The sequence below is a fragment of the Heterodontus francisci genome, chromosome 14, assembly GCF_036365525.1.
Source record: "Heterodontus francisci isolate sHetFra1 chromosome 14, sHetFra1.hap1, whole genome shotgun sequence".
NCBI classification, from domain to species: domain Eukaryota; kingdom Metazoa; phylum Chordata; class Chondrichthyes; order Heterodontiformes; family Heterodontidae; genus Heterodontus; species Heterodontus francisci.
Window position 1 is genome coordinate 80,640,807 of NC_090384.1, and position 19,266 is coordinate 80,660,072.

Consider the following 19,266-nt stretch of genomic DNA (forward strand, 5'->3'; position numbering starts at 1 on the left):
GAAATTGGAGATTCCCATTGTAAGGAAGAATATTGAATGACTATTAACACTCTTGGCATTAAAATATTTATTTCTTGCAGTCAAGCACGTTCCAATAATACACACTCCACATCTGAATCTACTCACACAATTCCAAGAGAGTTCCAGTTGGATCTTGATGAAATAGAAAATGACAACCATGCTGGTGGATGCGAATTACCAGATCTGGTGCAGCACAAACTTGATGAACTCTATGAACCAGTTTGCATTCCAGAACCAAAGTAAGTCTCCAATATATTGCAAGGGAATTTAAATTATTTGGAAGAAAAATCTGTGTTTAATAACTTTTAATTAACACTCTCTCGTTATCTGTACTCCAGTCCATTAAATCTCTTTGCTGTTCTACCTCATACCTCATTTTGTATTTTTTTTACTTTGAGGTGTAGTTTTACTTACCAACGTGCATCACCTCCCATTTATCTATGTTCATTAATTTGCTTCTCAACTGCCCATTCTGTGAGTTTGCACACAAGTTGGCAAGCAGTTACTTGCAAGGCCTGATGATCAAAACAGTAAATTGGGAAAGTCAAAACTGGAACATTAAATCCTTCATTCAAAGATTACTTGCCATTGGGTTTGAGCTTAATCCAGATAATGTCTGAACTGTTCTGATCCATGGCTGAGTGACTTTTTACACTCTCATATCATTGCACTAGCCTTTATTTTGGTGTGTGGAACTTGCAAATGAATATGTTAATGAGCCTATTATATATTTGGCACATTTATAACAGTTATCTGACTTAATTTTTATGCTGCAAGTTTTTGTTTTCCTTGTCTCAAAGCAAAGCATTGTCATGCATCCTTTCATCCTTCCTTCCAAGGAAGATGAAATGAGTACAGTGCATTAGAATGTGTGGTGAAAGCTAGAGTTTGTGCTAACTGGCAATTGAAGTGGAAACAATACTATTTTGTCTGTACTTTGCATACGATTTCCCAGAATGTCAAATTAGACTATATTCCTATTGTGTGTGGATAATGTATCAAAGAGCAAAGACGGGTAAATGCTTTCCAGTTTAATATTTGTACTACTATAGTAATGCAGTCATTCCATCCTGCCCCTCTAAATCAATGCTTGCATGCTGCTGTATCTGTGAATATTTGACTTTTTGATGTCCATTAATAACGAATAGGCTGAGTACCTTAGCCAACACTGGGGACGCTTTTCTACATCAGTGGTAGCAAACTGATCTAAACTTTCCCATGTATTTATAAGTCATTTAATCAAAAGTAAGCTGTATCACAGCCAAAACCTGACTGTTGGGAATGCTGTACAATTTAGCGCTGTTGATTGGCTTTCCTTTTTGATTTTCTTCATGCAGCTGCTTTGCGACCTTCAAATCTCACTGAAAACTATTAAAGATTTTTGAAATGGGGATAGAATGCCAAAATATGAAAACCCCTTCATGAAGCAGACACTCTTGCTGCCTTTGCATTCCATTGGCATAACTATTGACAGCACTCAAGATAGCTATAATCAAGGATTAAAGCATTTTATACATAAAGCCTACTGAGAAAAAGTGATTTGTGCAATTGCTAACCACAAGTAGCATACTGGATGTTGAGCATGTTTGCAGCTGTGCAATGTTATTTTGAGGTTGATGTGCAAGATGAAAATTTTGATATAAATTTTTTAAGCTTCATCTTGAATTTCCTTAAATGTTTTCAGAAACCGTTCAGTTTCTCCACACTTTGATGAGATACATGGCAGCACTGATTCTACAATCAATTTTGTTGTGTCTCAGGTGGCAAGTAGTGATATTAACACCAGCATCCAGGCTCTTGCACAGGTGAGAAATCAGTGTGTCCTGTGGGGATGGCTGTGTAATTGTGTGAATATGTAACATTCTTGCATTTGTTTATCTTCATTATATCCTAAAGCATGAATATTAATAAGTTAAAGTTCTGTCTCCCTATTTGGGCTTTAAGTCTGTGAAGGAAATACACTTCTATTAGACAGATGAGATCAGTGGTCCAAAGACTCTAAAGACCTGCCTCCATCAATATCTTGTCTGAAAGAATTTAGTAGAATTGAAACATGAAGTCTGCAGAATGTTCTTGGTGAAACATTTTTTCCAACAAAAAAAATCAGATAATTACAAATCTTGCATCAATAACTCTAAAAATTCTGGAATCTATCATTAGGCACAAACCTGACTATTTACCTATTTTAGGATAGTCTAATAAATGCCAATCAAAACACATCAAAGAGCTATTTGCATTATTTCTTGAGTAATATACCAAAATTAATGTCAGAAAGCCCTTTTTTCAGAAATGTTTTGATAAAGGTTAAGGACGCTATTTGGAATTGGGTAAGGGATTGGCTGAAAGAGGAAGTTGTGGATGTTAGTGAAGTGATGTCAAGCTGGGTACCTTTTCTTTTAATTCCTTCATTGGATATGGGTGTCGCTGGCTCGGCCAGCATTTATTGCCCATCCCTTATTTTCTTGAGTAGTTGGTAGTGAGCTGCCTTCTTGAACTGCTGCAGTCCTTGGGTTAGGAAGGGAGTTCCAGGATCTTGAAACAGTGACATGAAGGAACCACAATGTAGCTCCAAGTCAGGATGCTGTGTGGCTTGGAGGGGAACTTGCAGTTGGTGGGCCCTTGCATCTGCTGCCCTTTTCCTTCTAGGTAGTCGAAGTCACAGGTTTGGAAGGTGCTGTTGAGGAGCCTTGGTGAGTTTCTGCTGTGCATCTTGTAGATGGTACACACTGCTGCCATTGTGCATCGGTGGTGGAGGGAGCAAATGTTGAGGGTGGTGGTTGTGATTCCAGTCAAGCGGGTTGCTTTGTCCTGGATGGTGTCGAGCTTCTTGAGTGCTGTTGGAGCTGCACCCATCCAGGCAAGTGGAGAGTATTCCATCATACTCTTGACTTGTGCCTTGTAGATGGTGGACAGGCATTGGGCAGACAGGAGGTGAGTTACTCGCCGCACAATACCCAGCCTCCAACATGCTCTTGTAGCCGCAGCATTTATGTGGCTGGTCAAATTGAGTTTCTGGTCAATGTTAACCCCCAGGATGTTGATCGTGGGGGATTCAGCGATGGTAATGCCATTGAACATAATGGGGCGATGATTGGGTTCTCTCTTGTTTGAGATGATCATTGCCTGGCGCGAATGTTACTTGCCACTTACTAGCCCAAGCCTGGATGTTGCTGCATCGGGGCACTGGCTGCGTCGGTATCTGTGGAGTCGCGAATGGTGCTGAACATTGTGCAATCGTCAGCGAACATCCCCACTTCTGACCTTTTGATTGAAGGAAGGTCATTGATGAAGCAGCTGAAGATGGTTGGGCCTAGGACACTACCCTGAGGAACTCCTGCAGTGATGTCCTGGGACCGAGATAATTGACCTCCAACAACCACGTCTTCCTTTGTGTTAGGCGTGACTCTAACCAGTGAAAAGTTTTCCCCCTAATTCCCGTTGTCTGCAGTTTTGCTAGGACTTTTTGATGCCATACTCGGTCAAATGCTGCCTTGATGTCAAGGGCGGTCTCTCTCGCCTCAACTCTTGAGTTCAGCTCTTTTGTCCATGTTTGGACCAAGGCTGTAATGAGGTCAGGAGCTGAGTGGCCCTGGCGGAACCCAAATTGAGCATCAGTGAGCAGGTTATTACTGAGCATGTGCAGCTTGATAGCACTGTCGATGACCCCTTCCATCACTTTGCTGATGATCGAGAGTAAACTGATGGGACGGTAATTGGCTGGGTTGGATTTGCCCTGCTTTTTGCGTGCAGGACATACTTGGACAATTTTCCATATTGTCGGAAAGATGCCAGTGTTGTAGCTGTACTGGAACGGCTTGGCTAGGGGCGCGGCTAGTTTAGTTTAGTTTAGAGATACAGCACTGAAACAGGCCCTTCAGCCCACCGAGTCTGTGCCGACCATCAACCACTCATTTTATATTAATCCTACACTAATCCCATATTCCTACCACATCCCCACCTGTCCCTATATTTCCCTACCACCTACCTATACTAGGGGCAATTTATAATGGCCAATTTACCTACCAACCTGCAAGTCTTTTGGCTTGTGGGAGGAAACCAGAGCACCTGGAGAAAACCCACGTAGACACAGGGAGAACTTGCAAACTCCACACAGGCAGTACCCGGAATTGAACCTGGGTCGCTGGAGCTGTGAGGCTGCAGTGCTAGCCACTGTGCCGCCCTAAAATTTTTTTTTTTTTCAGTGCTATTGCCGGAATGTTGTCAGGGCCCATAGCCTTCACAGTATCCATTGCCTTCAGCCATTTCTTGATATCACGTGGAGTGAATCAGATTGGCTGAAGACTGCCATCTGTGATGCTGGAACCCTCAGGAAATTTATTTAAATTGGGCAGGAAGAAGGGAAAGAATACAATTGAATCTGAAGCACAACTACAGAAAAATAGTTGCACAATATTTTTAGATATACAATTTTTAAGCTGTTGCGTGTAGCAAGAAAACATGGAACATAATGAATTGTGTAGAACTGACGGGGGGCGGTGGGGGGGGGAATGGTGAAACATAAATAGTGTAGAACTGACTGGGGGGGGTGGTGGGGGAGGTGGTTAGGGGGGAATGGTGAAACCTAATAGTGTAGAACTGACGGGGGTGTGGGGGGGGAATGGTGAAACATAAATAGTGCAGAACTGACGGGGGTGTGGGGGGGGAATGGTGAAACATAAATAGTGTAGAACTGACCGGGGATGTGGGGGGTGGTGAAACATAAAGGTGTAGAACTGGGGGGGGGAGGGGAAAACATAATGAATAGTGTAGAAATGATTGAATTGTGGGAACAATGGTAAACAACACTTCAGTCATTCAGAACAGCGCTGAACAAAGTGAACAATGCTGAACTATATTGTCAACTCAGTGTGCAAGTCTGAGACTGTTCTGCTGAATCTGTATATCACAAGTCGTACCTTGAGCACTACATTCAGTTGTGTCTGAGGCACAAAAGAAAATCAAAGGATGGAATTACATGGAAGCATTAGGAAAAACTTGGGACTGTTGCAAGGAGGGAAATGAGAGAGGGTATTAGATATACAAGGTAATTAAATAGAATAAAATGTCCTGGAGAGGATACAGAGGAGGTTTACCAGGATAATATCGAGGCAGCATCAAGGAGCCTTCGTAAAATTGAAGTCCGTGGGAATCCACGGAGAAAGCTCTACAGGTTGGAATCATACCAAGCACACAGGAAGGTGGTTGTTGGAGGCCAATCATCTTGTCCCTCATCGCTGCAGGAGTTCTTCAGGGCAGTGTTTTAGGCCCAACCATCTTCAGCTGCTTTATCAATGACTTTCCCTCCATCGCATGGTCTGAAGTGGGGATATTCACTGTACGGTATTCAGCTGCATTTGCAACTCCTCAGATAATTTTAAGCAGTTAGTGCCCACGTGCAGCAAGACCTTAACAACATTTCAGGCTTGGGCTAATAAGTGGCAAGTAGTATTCATGCCACACAACTGCTTGGTAATGACCATCTTCAGCAAAGATTCTAATCACCTCCCCTTGACATTCAGTAGCATTGCAGTCATTTAATTCCCTAGCAGCAACTTCCTAGGGGCTACCATTGAAGTCAGTGGGAGTCAATCTTAGCTGGACCAACAACCCAGATACAGTGGTTACAAGAGCGGGTCAGAGACTGGGTATTCTGTGTCGAGTAACTCGCCTCCTGACTCCCCTAAACCTTTCCACCATCTACAAGCACAAGTGAGGAGTGTGATAAAATACTCCACTTGCTTCTATGAGTGCTGCTCCAACAACACTTAAGCTGACACCATCCAGGACAAAGCAAGCTGCTTGATCACCCTATCCACGACCTTCAGCATTTACTCCCTCCACCACTACACTAGCGTGTACAGTCTACACTGGGCACTGCAGCAATTCGCCAAGGCTTCTTTGACAGCACCTTCCAAACCCACGACCTCTACCACCTAGCAGAACAATGGCAGTAGACAGATGGGAATGCCAGCACCTACAAGTTACCTGTCAAGTCGCACACTATACTGACTTGGAAATATATCGCAGCTCCTTCATCATTGCTGGGTCAAAATCCTGGAACTCCGTACCTAACAGCATTGAGTGTACCTTCACCACATGGACTGCAGTGATTCAAGAAGGCAGCTCACCACCATCTTTTCAAGGGCAGTTAGGGATGGGCCACAAATGTTGGCCTTGCCAGTGTTGCTCACATCTCATGAACAAATAATATAAAAAGATGAGGGTGTGCATTTTTTGTGGAGACATTGCAGAAACTGGGATTGTTCTTAGAGCAGAGAAGATTGAGGGTAGACTTAAAGGTATTCAAAATAACGAAGGGTTTTGATCGAACAAGTAGGGAGGAATGATTTCTTCGACCTCTGATTACCAACTCTCTTGCCACAGATGCAAAATAAATGGAGGGGAAATGAGAAATTTCCTCACACAGATAAGATTGGGGCGGCACAGTGATTAGCACCGCAGCCTCACAGCTCCAGCGACCCAGGTTCAGTTCTGGGTACTGCCTGTGCGGAGTTTGCAAGTTCTCCCTGTGACCGCGTGGGTTTCTGCCAGGTGCTCCAGTTTCCTCCCACAGCCAAAGACTTGCAGGTTGATAGGTAAGTTGGCCATTGTAAATTGTCCCTAGTGTAGGTAGGTGGTAGGAGAATTGAGGGAAGGTGGGGATGTGGTAAGGAATATGGAATCCATGTAGGATTAGTATAAATGGGTGGTTGTTGGTCGGCACAGACTTGATGGGCCGAAGGGCTTGTTTTAGTGCTATATCTCTAAATAAATACATAAAAATAAAATAAAGATTTGTATCGCACTAGCTGAAATTGTGTTGGAATGAGATTCTATAAAGGGCAGTTAGATGTGTATGTGAAGGGAACTAATGTGCCGGGTTATGGGGAAAAGGCTGGGGAATGGGACTAATTCTTTCAAAGAGCCAGCACAGGCAAGACTGGCCAAATGGCTGCCTCTTGAACTGTAGGATTCTATAAGTCATGTTGGTAAAATGAAGATCTGTTGTATTCAGATTCTTTTGCAAGAATTATAGAAAATTAAATAATGTTGCTTGACTTTCAGATTGACGAAGTTTTGCGACAAGAGGATAAAGCTGATACTATGTCTGGTCATATTGACCAGTTTCTTATTGCAACTTTCATGCAACTTCGATTAATTTATAACACACACATGGCTGATGAAAAACTTAACAAGACTGAAATCCTGAAGCTTTATAGCTGTATCATTGGGAATATGATTACGGTATGGTTTCTAATGCCATTTTGAAATACTTTATCATATAAGACATATAATGTCAATACTATGTTTTTTTTGTGAATTCAAAAATTTGATTCTAAATTTATACTGTACAAATTTTCATCAGAGAAAACAGATGCTTTGACAAGTGGACATCATACACATGGCAACAACTAGGAACAAAGAAATTGACAAATGTGTAAAAGCGCACTGAATGTAGGCGATCAGCAATGTAGTGAACATTATTGCATTTATAAACCTTTTTTTCCTAAAATCTAATGAATGAATATTCCAGTGAGGTATCGACCTATATTTTCAAGCTTTAATGAATCAGAGCCTAATGTATGTCTAGAATAAGTCTATTGAAATAAGAAAAATATAATTTTTTTTGTGTAGTTTTTACTGGAGAACATGTGAGAGTGATGAGTTGCACCATTGAAGGAGTAGTTGTGCAGGGACATAGCTGCTCCTTTCTGAACCCTGAGGACTAAACAATGTGCACAGGGGCCATCTGACTCACAAATTGATGCACTATAGAAGCATTTCTATATTAGTAGCAAGATGTGTAGGTAAAAGATGTTGCATTAAATTTATGTAAGAGGCATACCTCTAGACCCGAGAGGTTACAAATTTGGGGTTGTGGGAAAAAGCAACACCTTCAGTATTAACATAATTTTCTTCCACGTTACATGTCTAGCATTAGTGTGACTTAATCAGAAATTAGACTTCGGATCGAAGGAAAAAATTGAAGCATGTGCATTTATGTTTCTAAAAGTATGGCATTAGCAGCAGAGCAGGAATTTAGACCAGTGATGAGGGAGATAAATGAAATAAACTAGACAACCCTGGAAATACCGAACAAGGTAGTCAGTATCTGAATATACTGTCGGAATGGAAAAAGCAATGCTGACTGCTTTTAAAGACTTTTCTAAAATGAAAGGAAGGTGATGACCAGAAACTAGCATATTTGAATTGCCAAAGAAAGATTGGAGGGGTCGGGGGAGCTGCTGCAAAGTGCAGTGTGCTGGATCTTCTGCAAAGGTCCTTTCAGCCAGCCTCTGAAAATGAATTAGACCAAAAGGAGAGTTTAAAAAAAAACTCTGCGTTCATACATTGTGCTTTATGCTGCTCACCATGCTGTCAGTGAGGAACTCTTGATACCTGCTGTTTGAGGACTCTGATCCATGCTTGTAGTTGTCCAACCACTAATGGCTGCCTTCCTGCCTTAGGAGGGAGGAAGGAAGTGTACCTCTTTGGCATTGAGGTGACATGCTTGGTAATGGAAATTTTAACCTACAGGTGTAACTTACACCTAACCTATTTGGACTGGATCTACTTCCCTGTTTTCCACCTACTTGATTTTACTTTCCATTGACTATTGTCCGTTTCCTGCTGATGGGTTAAGTGACTGAATTGATCTGTTGCCTAAGCCAAGCAGGTGTACTGTATCCTGGGGTACTATAGCTCAATAACTAGTCACCTTCGCTTGCTAATGGCAACAAAGGGCAAGACATTTCTCCGTGGGCTGGGATTAATTTTAGTATGTTTTCTTTTATAATTCTTGCTTTCATGTAACCATGCAAACCATTGCCGAAACAGATAATTGGTCCCACCAAGGCAAAAATAGGAGGCTTACAAATGCTCCGCTGACAGCAGTTACAGTTTAGCACCCATTGATTTTGTTGGTATGGCCCTGCTGATCTATCTATAAGCTTTCTGGACTTGAATACATGGAATGTGTCCCTAAAAGGTGGGTGAGAGTGTGCACATTTCATATGAGGCTAACAGAAATTTAAGGCAAAATAATAGATCTCAGTTACCCCCCCACTTCCTGTCCGGTGTGTCCACGTATTAACCTCTTGAGCAAGGCTCCTGCAGGAAGGAAACAAAATGCTGTTTTAATTATGCAGATCGTGTCCCCATCTGCAATATACACAGGAGGCTTCAGTAGGGGGATGCGGGGCTGGAGTGTCTGCTTCCCAGTCAGGTAAAACTTGGTAGGAGCTGGATACTGGGCCAGAATAGGCCCGTAAGGTATGTGTTGAAGTTTATTTTTAAGATTATCTTTTGGGGCTGTAGTGTTTCTCCATGCCTCTCAGGATGCAAAGGGTCTCCATTGAAAGGGCTACTACTCCAGCCTCAATCCATCCCCTCATCCCTGTCAATATCGGGACATAACTCCTCAGCTTTATGATCATGGTGACTGCTTCCCATGCATGTCAGAACTTAAAGAAATCATCAGTAAATAAATAGTACTGGAGAATTTGAGTCTAAAAGTCAACAAATCTCCCTACCTAATGGCCTGCATCCTAGGATTTTAAAGGGCAGCTCCAGAGATAATGGATTCATTGGTTTAGATCTTACAGAATTTCCTAGATTCTAGAATGGTCCCCATGGATTGGAAGTTTGCAAATGTAACCTGCTATTCAAGAAAGGAGGGAGAGAAGAACATGCAAGATTCTAGTATTAGGGGCATGATAATATGGCACTTAAATCCATGTTGACTCTGCCTAATCAAATTATGAAAACGCAATAGTGTTTGACAAATCTATTAAATATTTGAGGTAACTAGTAGGGTACGTAAGGGGGAACCAGTGGATTTCCAAAGGCATTTAATAAGGTGTTACGCTGAATCCCATGAGCCTTAATTTTGTGTAATAAATTTGCATGGAATGAGGATTGATTAACAGACTGAAAATAAAATAGGAATAAGCAAGTCATTTTTGGGTTGGCAGGCTGTAATTTGTGGGGCACCACAAGGATCGGTGTTTGAGCCTCAGCTATTTACAATCTATATCGATGATTTGGTTGAGGGGACTGAGTGTAATGTATCAGTTTGCTGGCGATGCAAATTTAAGTGGAGAAAGTAAGCTGTGAGGAGGGCTCAAGGGGTACAGACAGGTTAAGTGAGTGGGCAAGAACATGGCAGGTGGAATATAATATGGGGAAGTGTGAAGTTTTCCAGAAAAAGAAAAATAGAAAAGCAGAATATTTTCTAAATGGTGCGAGATGAAGAAGTTTACTGGGACCTAGGCATCCTTGTACATGAATCAAAGTTAACATGCAGATACAACAAGCAATTAGGAAGGTAAATAGTACGTTAGCTTTCATTAGAAAAGGATTGGGTGTAAGAGTAAAGAAGTCTTACTGCAGTTTAATCTCGGGCTTTGGCGATACCTTGAGTACTGTATACAGTTTTGGTCCTCTTGCCCAAGGAGAGGGAGTGCATTGACGATTCACTGAACTGATTCCTGGCATGAGGGTTTGTCCTATGACGAGAGATTGGGCCTATATTCCCTAGAATTTAGAAGAATGAAGGGTGATCTTATTCAAAAATAATAAAATTCCAAAGGGCCTTGACAGGTTTGATGCTCGCAAGATGTTCCTCTGGCTGTAGAGTTGAAAATTAGGGGTCACAGTCTCAGTACAAGGTCAGCCATTAAGAACTGAGATGAGAAACCGCTCAAGCGGTTGTGAATCTTTCAATTCAGCATCCCAGAAAGCTGTGGATGCTCATCGTTGAGATGCAAGACAAAGATCAATAGATTTCTGATACTAAGGGAATCTAGGGATATAGGTATAGTGCAGGAAGGTGGAATGAAATACATCAGCCACAATATTGAATGGCAGAGTCCAGCAGAATGGCCTACTCCTGCACCTACTTGTTCTTGCAATACGTAGAATGAGTAATATTTCCTAGAGATAAGGTTGAGGGGGTGCTGTAATCAAGATGTTTAACAGTCATGGGAATTTACACAATGGGACATGAGCAACCTTTTTCTCTCAAATACAAAATAAAAAACCATAATCATTTGAGATTTAAGCTGGTCAGAAGCAAACCCAGAAAAACTTTTGAGAGTTCATAAATGCAAAATCAGTTGAGATATATAAAAAGAAGTTAATAGGCCCAGGTTTACCAAATCACAGCACTGATGAGCCATCAGTGGCAATTGGGAAACCTAGGCCACAGTATCCTCCTGTTAGTTTGAACTTCGAGCAAAAAAAGGTTCAAAATAATCAAATTCAAATTAGGTAATTTTCATACAAAAAGTCTTCTGTGCTGTTATATAATTTCAATGCAACATAATAAAAGTTGAACAATTTCAAATTAAGAGTAGATTAATACTTGTAAGTTATGGTTGTGAAAAAAGTGGAAATATGGGATTTAGAAGAGAGCTACCCCGGCTTTAAAAAAAAAATAATGGCAGCATAGTTCAATAGGTTAAATGACTTGTTGCCAGCAACAGATGAACCTTTCTGGAACTCAAAATTCATATAACTACAGTTTAGGGTAGATTGCAAGTGCTGTGACTTAATATGTTTAGTTGATCCCTTCTTGAGAAACGAGTACAACTATAACACTTTGGTTAGATTTGGTTTAGGCCTGGAATTGAGGAATTGCTAGCTTATTGTTTGGTCAAAAGGATGAATGTTGGACAACATGACTGGTCTTGCTTTTCCTTTTTGTACTGTGACCTAAAAGTTAAGTGTACCATTCTTTTGTTTTTATAAATTTTAAAAATAATTTTCAATTTGTTTTCCACTATTTTTAAGAGCCTAACCGAGGAAGAGAACATCCTACTTGGTTTTGAAAATGGAAGTTTCTTTTAGAATCCTCTGCATAGAAGGTTGTTTAATATAACATTTTGTGTACTAGGCTGATCTTCAGTATATCAAAAAAAAGTAATCGCTAATGACTTCAAAGGGAAATTGGATGGCCACTCGAAGGAGATAAACTTGCAGGGCTACAGGGATTGAGTGGGACTGACTGAATAGTTCCGTGGGGAGCCGACATGGACTCGATGGGTCAAATAGCTTCTTTCTGTGCTGTAAATGATTGACTTTTACGCAATCTCTTTCTCCTGATCATCTATCTTTGTTTAGTTGTTCCAAATAGAAACATTGGCCAAGGAGGCTTCCATGGGTGTTTTGAAGGATCTGATGCATGGATTAATATTATTGATGCTGGATTCACGCTTAGAAGACTTGGATGAAGGGCCACAGGTTATACGATCAGTCAATCTGCTGATGGTAAAAGTCTTGGAAAAATCAGATCCAACCAACATCTTGAGGTAAAAGGGGAAAGCTGAGTTGATTCTATAGTTAGTTATATTAGATGATGGACACTTAATTTATTGAAGCCTGTCTCTTTTGAGACTTGGTTTAGGAATCATTTTAATGAAGGGCCATTTGCATTTGAAAACTATTCCATTATGCTATTTGAAATAGGCTATTTGAAGTTTTAATTGTTTTGTACATGTTAGTGGAGGTCTTTCTGGAAAAGGGTAGTAACCTTAAAATTGTGATTGCTAGAAGTGGCTTGAGTTACTACCAATGATCATGGCCACATGAAGAGCACTGCATGCTTTATTATTAAGAAAGAAGGAAATCTAGGTCAGTTACAGATCAACAATAACACTGTTGCCTGACTTTGTAAAGATTGGTTGGGTCCTGGGGAAATGGGATTGAAAACAGTTGCTCAAGTCTAATTCAGAATGATGAACCTAAGTTAAGCTTTTAAATCAAACTGATTTTGAGCAAATTCTGAAATGCAGATGTCTTCGATAAATCACATGAACCAGTTTTATTATATGCTGACCACTTCTCAGTAATATAAAATCACAGCAGTTGCATCACTGGTCCCTCCCTCTCTATGTCCATTGCACATAGGTTGATCGTGCTGTCCCTCTCAATCCATGACACCCACTGCTTACAAAACTGCACAGGTTAGACTCCGCCACTGCCCCCCAAACATTTGTGGATGATGGTGGTGTTGTGGTAATGTCACTGGACTGTTAATCTAGAGGCACAGGATAATTCCCCAGGGACACTGGTTCAAATTCCACCACGGCAGCAGATGGAATTGAAAGCTAGTGGTGCTGTGAAACTATCATCAATTGTTGGAAAAACCCATCTGGTTCGCTAATTTCTGTTAGGGAAGGAAATCTGCTGTCCTTGCCTGGTCAGGCCTACATGTGACTCCAGACCCACAGCAAAGTGGTTGACTTCTTAACTGCCCTCTGAAATGGCCGAGCAAGCCACTCAGTTGTCGAGAGCAGTTAGGGATGGGCAACAAATGCCCACATCCCATGAAAGAATTAAAAAACAAATTCCTCCTTTTTAAATAGCAAGGCAGTTGCCATAAATGAAATCCTGCATAAACTGAAACTCTGCTGTGTTCTTTGTCATAGTTGGAGCAGTGGAATGATGTTTAACAATAGGAAGAAGCAATATAGACTAAATGGCACAGTTCTAAAGAGTGTACAGGACAGAGGGACCTGGGGTATCATCTGCACAGAACTTTGGTAGAAGCACATATTGAGAGAGTAGTTAGCAAAGCATTTGGGATCTTGGGCTTCATAGAGGAGGTGTTGAGTGCAAAAGCAGGAAGGTTATGCTGAATCTGTATGAAGTTCTGATAGGCCACAACGAGAGTATTGTGTCCAGTTCTGGTCACCGCACTTTAGGGAGGATGTGAGGATCCTTGAAAGGGTGAAGAGGAGATTCACCAGAATGGTTTTGGCTGCAAGATGAGGTTGGAGAAACTAGGATTGTTCTCCTTGGAGCAAAGGAGATTGAGGGGAGATTTGATAGAGATATACAAAATTCTGACAAATTTGGATAAGGTAGACCAAGAAAAGCTGTTCCCATTAGAAGTAGAACATTACAGCGCAGTACAGGCCCTTCGGCCCTCGATGTTGCGCCGACCTGTGAAACCATCTGACCTACAGTATTCCATTTTCATCCATATGTCTATCCAATGACCACTTAAATGCCCTTAAAGTTGGCGAATCTACTACTGCTGCAGGCAGGGCGTTCCACGCCCTTACTACTCTCTGAGTAAAGAAACTACCTCTCACATCTGTCCTATATCTATCACCCCTCAACTTGAAGCTATGTCCCCTCGTGTTTGCCATCACCATCCGAGGAAAAAGACGCTCACTATCCACCCTATCTAACCCTCTGATTACCTTATGTGTCTCTATTAAGTCACCTCTCCTCCTCCTTCTCTCCAACGAAAACAACCTCAAGTCCCTCAGCCTTTCCTCGTAAGACCTTCCCTCCATACCAGGCAACATCCTAGTAAATCTCCTCTGCACCCTTTCCATAGCTTCCACATCCTTCCTATAATGCGGTGACCAGAACTGCACGCAATACTCCAGGTGCGGTCTCACCAGAGTTTTGTACAGCTGCAGCATGACCTCGTGGCTCCGAAACTCGATCCCCCTACTAATAAAAGCTAACACACCATATGCCTTCTTAACAGCCCTATTAACCTGGGTAGCAACCTTCAGGGATTTATGCACCTGGACACCATGATCTCTCTGTTCATCTACACGACCAAGAATCTTCCCATTAGCCCAGTACTCTGCATTCCTGTTACTCCTTCCAAAGTGAATCACCTCACACTTTTCCGCATTAAACTCCATTTGCCATCTCTCAGCCCAGCTCTGCAGCCTATCTATGTTCCTCTGTACCCTACAACATCCTTCGGCACTATCCACAACTCCACCGACCTTAGTGTCATCTGCAAATTTACTAACCCACCCTTCTACACCCTCTTCCAGGTCATTTATAAAAATGACACACAGCAGTGGCCCCAAAACAGATCCTTGCGGTACACCACCAGTAACTAAACTCCAGGATGAACATTTGCCATCAACCACCACCCTCTGTCTTCTTTCAGCTAGCCAATTTCTGATCCAAAGCTCTAAATCACCTTCAACCCCATACTTCCTTATTTTCTGCAATAGCCTACTGTGGGGAACCTTATCAAACGCCTTACTGAAATCCATATACACCACATCCACTGCTTTACCCTCATCCACCTGTTTGGTCACCTTCTCGAAAAACTCAATAAGGTTTGTGAGGCACGACCTACCCATCACAAAACCGTGCTGACTATCTCTAATGAACTTATTCTTTTCAAGATGATTATAAATCCTGTCTCTTATAACCTTTTCCAACATTTTGCCCACAACCGAAGTAAGGCTCACAGGTCTATAATTACCAGGGCTGTCTCTACTCCCCTTCTTGAACAAGGGGACAACATTTGCTATCCTCCAGTCTTCCGGCACTATTCCTGTCGACAATGACGACATAAAGATCAAGGACAAAGGCTCTGCAATCTCCTCCCTAGCTTCCCAGAGAATCCTAGGATAAATCCCATCTGGCCCAGGGGACTTATCTATTTTCACACTTTCCAAAATTGATAACACCTCCTCCTTGTGAACCTCAATCCCATCTAGCCTAGTAGCCTGAATCTCAGTATTCTCCTCAACAACATTTTCTTTCTCTACTGTAAATACTGACGCAAAATATTCATTTAACACTTCCCCTATCTCCTCTGATTCCACACACAACTTCCCACTACTATCCTTGATTGGCCCTAATCTAACTCTAGTCATTCTTTTATTCCTGATATACCTATAGAAAGCCTTAGGGTTTTCCCTGATCCTATCCGCCAATGACTTCTCGTGTCCTCCCCTTGCTCTTCTTAGCTCTCCCTTTAGATCCTTCCTGGCTAGCTTGTAGCTCTCAAGCGCCCTAACTGAGCCTTCACGTCTCATCCTAACATAAGCCGCCTTCTTCCTCTTGACAAGCGCTTCAACTTATTTAGTAAACCATGGCTCCCTCGCTCGACAACTTCCTCCCTGCCTCACGGGTACATACTTATCAAGGACACACAGTAGCTGCTCCTTGAATAAGCTCCACATTTCGATTGTTCCCATCCCCTGCAGTTTCCTTCCCCATCCTACGCATCCTAAATCTTGCCTAATCGCATCATAATTTCCTTTCCCCCAGCTATAATTTTTGCCCTGAGGTATATACCTGTCCCTGCCCATCGCTAAGGTAAACCTAACCGAATTGTGATCACTATCACCAAAGTGCTCACCTACATCTAAATCTAACACCTGGCCGGGTTCATTTCCCAGTACCAAATCCAATATGGTATCACCCCTGGTTGGCCTGTCTACATACTGTGTCAGAAAACCCTCCTGCACACACTGGACAAAAACTGACCCATCTAAAGTACTCGAACTATAGTATTTCCAGTCGATATTTGGAAAGTTAAAGTCCCCCTTAACAACTACCCTGTTACTCTCGCCCCTGTCGAGAATCATCTTTGCTATCCTTTCCTCTACATCTCTGGAACTGTTCGGAGGTCTATAAAAGACTCCCAACAGGGTAACCTCACCTCTCCTGTTTCTAACCTCGGCCCATACTACCTCAGTAGACGAGTCCTCAAACGTCCTTTCTGTCGCTGTAATACTTTCCTTGATTAACAATGCCACCCCCCCCCCCCCCCCTCTTTTACCATCTTCTCTGTTCTTACTGAAACATCTAAATCCCGGAACCTGCAACATCCATTCCTGCCCCTGCTCTACCCATGTCTCCGAAATGGCCACTACATCGAGATCCCAGGTACCAACCCATGCTGCAAGCTCACCCACCTTATTCCGGATGCTCCTGGCGTTGAAGTAGACACACTTTAAACCAGGTTCTTGCTTGCCAGTGCCCTCTTGCGTCCTTGTAACCATATCCCTGACCTCACTACTCTCAACATCCTGTACACTGGCACTACAATTTAGGTTCCCATTCCCCTGCTGAATTAGTTTAAACCCCCCCGAAGAGCACTAGCAAATCTCCCCCCCAGGATATTGGTACCCCTCTGGTTCAGGTGAAGACCATCCTGTTTGTAGAGGTCCCACCTACCCCAGAAAGAGCCCCAATTATCCAGGAAACCAAAACCCTCCCTCCTGCACCATCCCTGCAGCCACGTGTTCAACTCCTCTCTCTCCCTATTTCTCGCTTCGCTATCACGTGGCACGGGCAACAACCCAGAGATAACAACTCTGTTTGTTCTCGCTCTAAGCTTCCACCCTAGCTCCCTGAATTTCTGTCTTAAATCCCCATCTCTCTTCCTACCTATGTCGTTGGTGCCTATGTGGACCACGACTTGGGGCTGCTCCCCCTCCCCCTTAAGGATCCCAAAAACACTGCTGGTGGTACAAGGACTGGGGGACACAGATTTAAGCTTTTGGGCAAGAGTTGCCATGGGGATGTAAGGAAGAACTTTTTAATGCAGAAAATGGTAATGACCTGGAACTTGCTGCCTTTGAGGGTGGTAGAAGCAGAGAGGATAAATAGTTTCAAAAGGAACTTGAATGGGTGTTTAGGGAAATAACCTAACCGGGCTATGGGTTTAGAGCCAGGGAATGGAACTGTTGGATTGTTCTACAGAGAACTGGTATGGACTTGATGGGCTTAATAGCCTCCTTGCAACTTTGACCAGTGATCACTGGAGAATGTACAAGATGCCTGCTGCATACTCCTTTCACCTCAAATCAACAAATAACACACCACGAGTATAAATTTGTTGACATGAGTGGGGTAACCACACTTCTGTATGTGAAAATCAAGCTAGTGGTTCTTTGAGCTTCTCTATGCAAGCTCTTGAAAAGATGTCAGAGACTATAAGATTTTAGCGAGCTCTGTCCATGAAGTGGAAATTGAAAAATGGCTAGCTGACTTGCCATTTATTCATCTAGTCTCTGTTGTTGAAAGAGTCTCTTTGAAGAGATGTTTCAATAAATAGTGTCTAACCAGATGAACATCACAGTTCTTCAACTTTTCCTCAACTACATTTTAAGCTATTCTTAAATGTTGATATGTCTGCTTCAAACATTATCTGTGCATTCAACATTTTTTTAAAGTGTCTTCTCTCTTTTAAGTCTCCCATGTTTAATCTTAAATATATGTTCCCTTGTTCTAGACCTCGCAGCCACTTTAAGCAGTTGTATTTTAGGTGTATGAACTTAGCTTTTATACGAGGAAATAGCTACTAGTCATGCTTTCAACATGGTCTTATTTTGGAATTGATAATCTCTTTGCAAAGTTCTCTTTTCTATTGTTATCTATATCTGGCATATTTTTTGAGGAGCAGTGATGACAATTATGCTGTTCTGCTTGATCAGGTAAATAGAAATGAGTAATCAGTGAAGCTTAATTTTCATGAGGGAAAACTGTAAAGTCATTAGTGGTCCCAAGGTATTTTTCTTCATTCTTGTAATGAGCGTCGCTCGCATGGCCAGCATTTATTGCCCATCCTAACTGCTCTTGAAGGTGGTGGTGGTGGTTTTCCACTTTCTTGAACCACTGCAATCCATGTGGTGGGTACACCCACGTTGTTGGGAAAGGAGTTTCAGGATTTTGACCCAGCAAGTGAAGGAAGAGCAATATGTTTCCAAGCCAGGACCATGCGTGACTTGGAGGGGAACATGCAGGTGGTGTTCCCATGTATTTTTTGCCCTTGTTCTTCTAGGTGGTAGAGGTGGGTGTTTTGGAAGGAGCTGTGGCGAGTTGCTGCAGTGCATCTTGTAGATGGTACTGCTGCTACTGTGTGCTGATGGTGGATTGGGTGCTGATCAAGCTGGCTGCTTTGTCTTGTCCTTCTTGAGTGTTGGAGTTGCACTCATCCAGACAAGTGGGGAATAATCCATCACGCTCCTGACTTGTGCCTTGTAGATGGTGGACAGGCATTGGGGAATGAGGAGGTGAGTTACTCTCAGCAGAATTCTCGGCCTCTGACTTACTCTTGTAGCCACAGTATTTATAAGGCCGGGTCAGTTCAGTTTCTGGTCATGGTAATCCCCAGGATGATTGAATGATTCAACGATGAGTAATGCTGTTGAAATTCCAGAGATGGTTATATTCTTGCTGAAGATGGTCTTTGCCTGATACTTCTGCGGCTACTTTCCATTTATCAGCCCAAGTCTAGATGTTGTCCAGATAGTGCTGGATGCAGGCATGAACTGCTTCAGTATTTGAAAAGTTACAGATAGCACTGAACACTTCAATCATCAGTGAACATCCCCACTTCTGATCTTATGTTGGAGGGAAGGTCATAATGAAGCAGCTGAAAATGGTTGAGCCTAGGCCACTATCCTGAGGAATACCTGCAGCGATGTCCTGGGGCAGAGATGATTGGCCTCCAACAACCAC

The 19,266-nt window shown here is 42.4% G+C and overlaps 1 protein-coding gene and 1 non-coding gene across 5 annotated transcripts in view; both read left to right on the plus strand.

Moving 5' to 3' along the window:
- The window catches only part of ckap5 (cytoskeleton associated protein 5), a 198,148-nt gene that overhangs the window by 145,225 nt on the left and 33,657 nt on the right, over positions 1 to 19,266 (plus strand). For all 4 annotated transcript variants that reach the window (XM_068046465.1, XM_068046466.1, XM_068046467.1 and 1 more), the window contains 4 exons: positions 81 to 260; positions 1,706 to 1,826; positions 7,087 to 7,266; positions 12,145 to 12,332. In XM_068046465.1, the coding sequence (XP_067902566.1) occupies positions 81 to 260; positions 1,706 to 1,826; positions 7,087 to 7,266; positions 12,145 to 12,332 (669 nt within the window). The remainder of the gene's footprint in view (positions 1 to 80; positions 261 to 1,705; positions 1,827 to 7,086; positions 7,267 to 12,144; positions 12,333 to 19,266) is intronic.
- Positions 7,673 to 7,781, plus strand: LOC137377380 (small nucleolar RNA SNORD67). Its single transcript, XR_010976413.1, has one exon. It is a non-coding gene; the product is annotated as a small nucleolar RNA SNORD67 (small nucleolar RNA).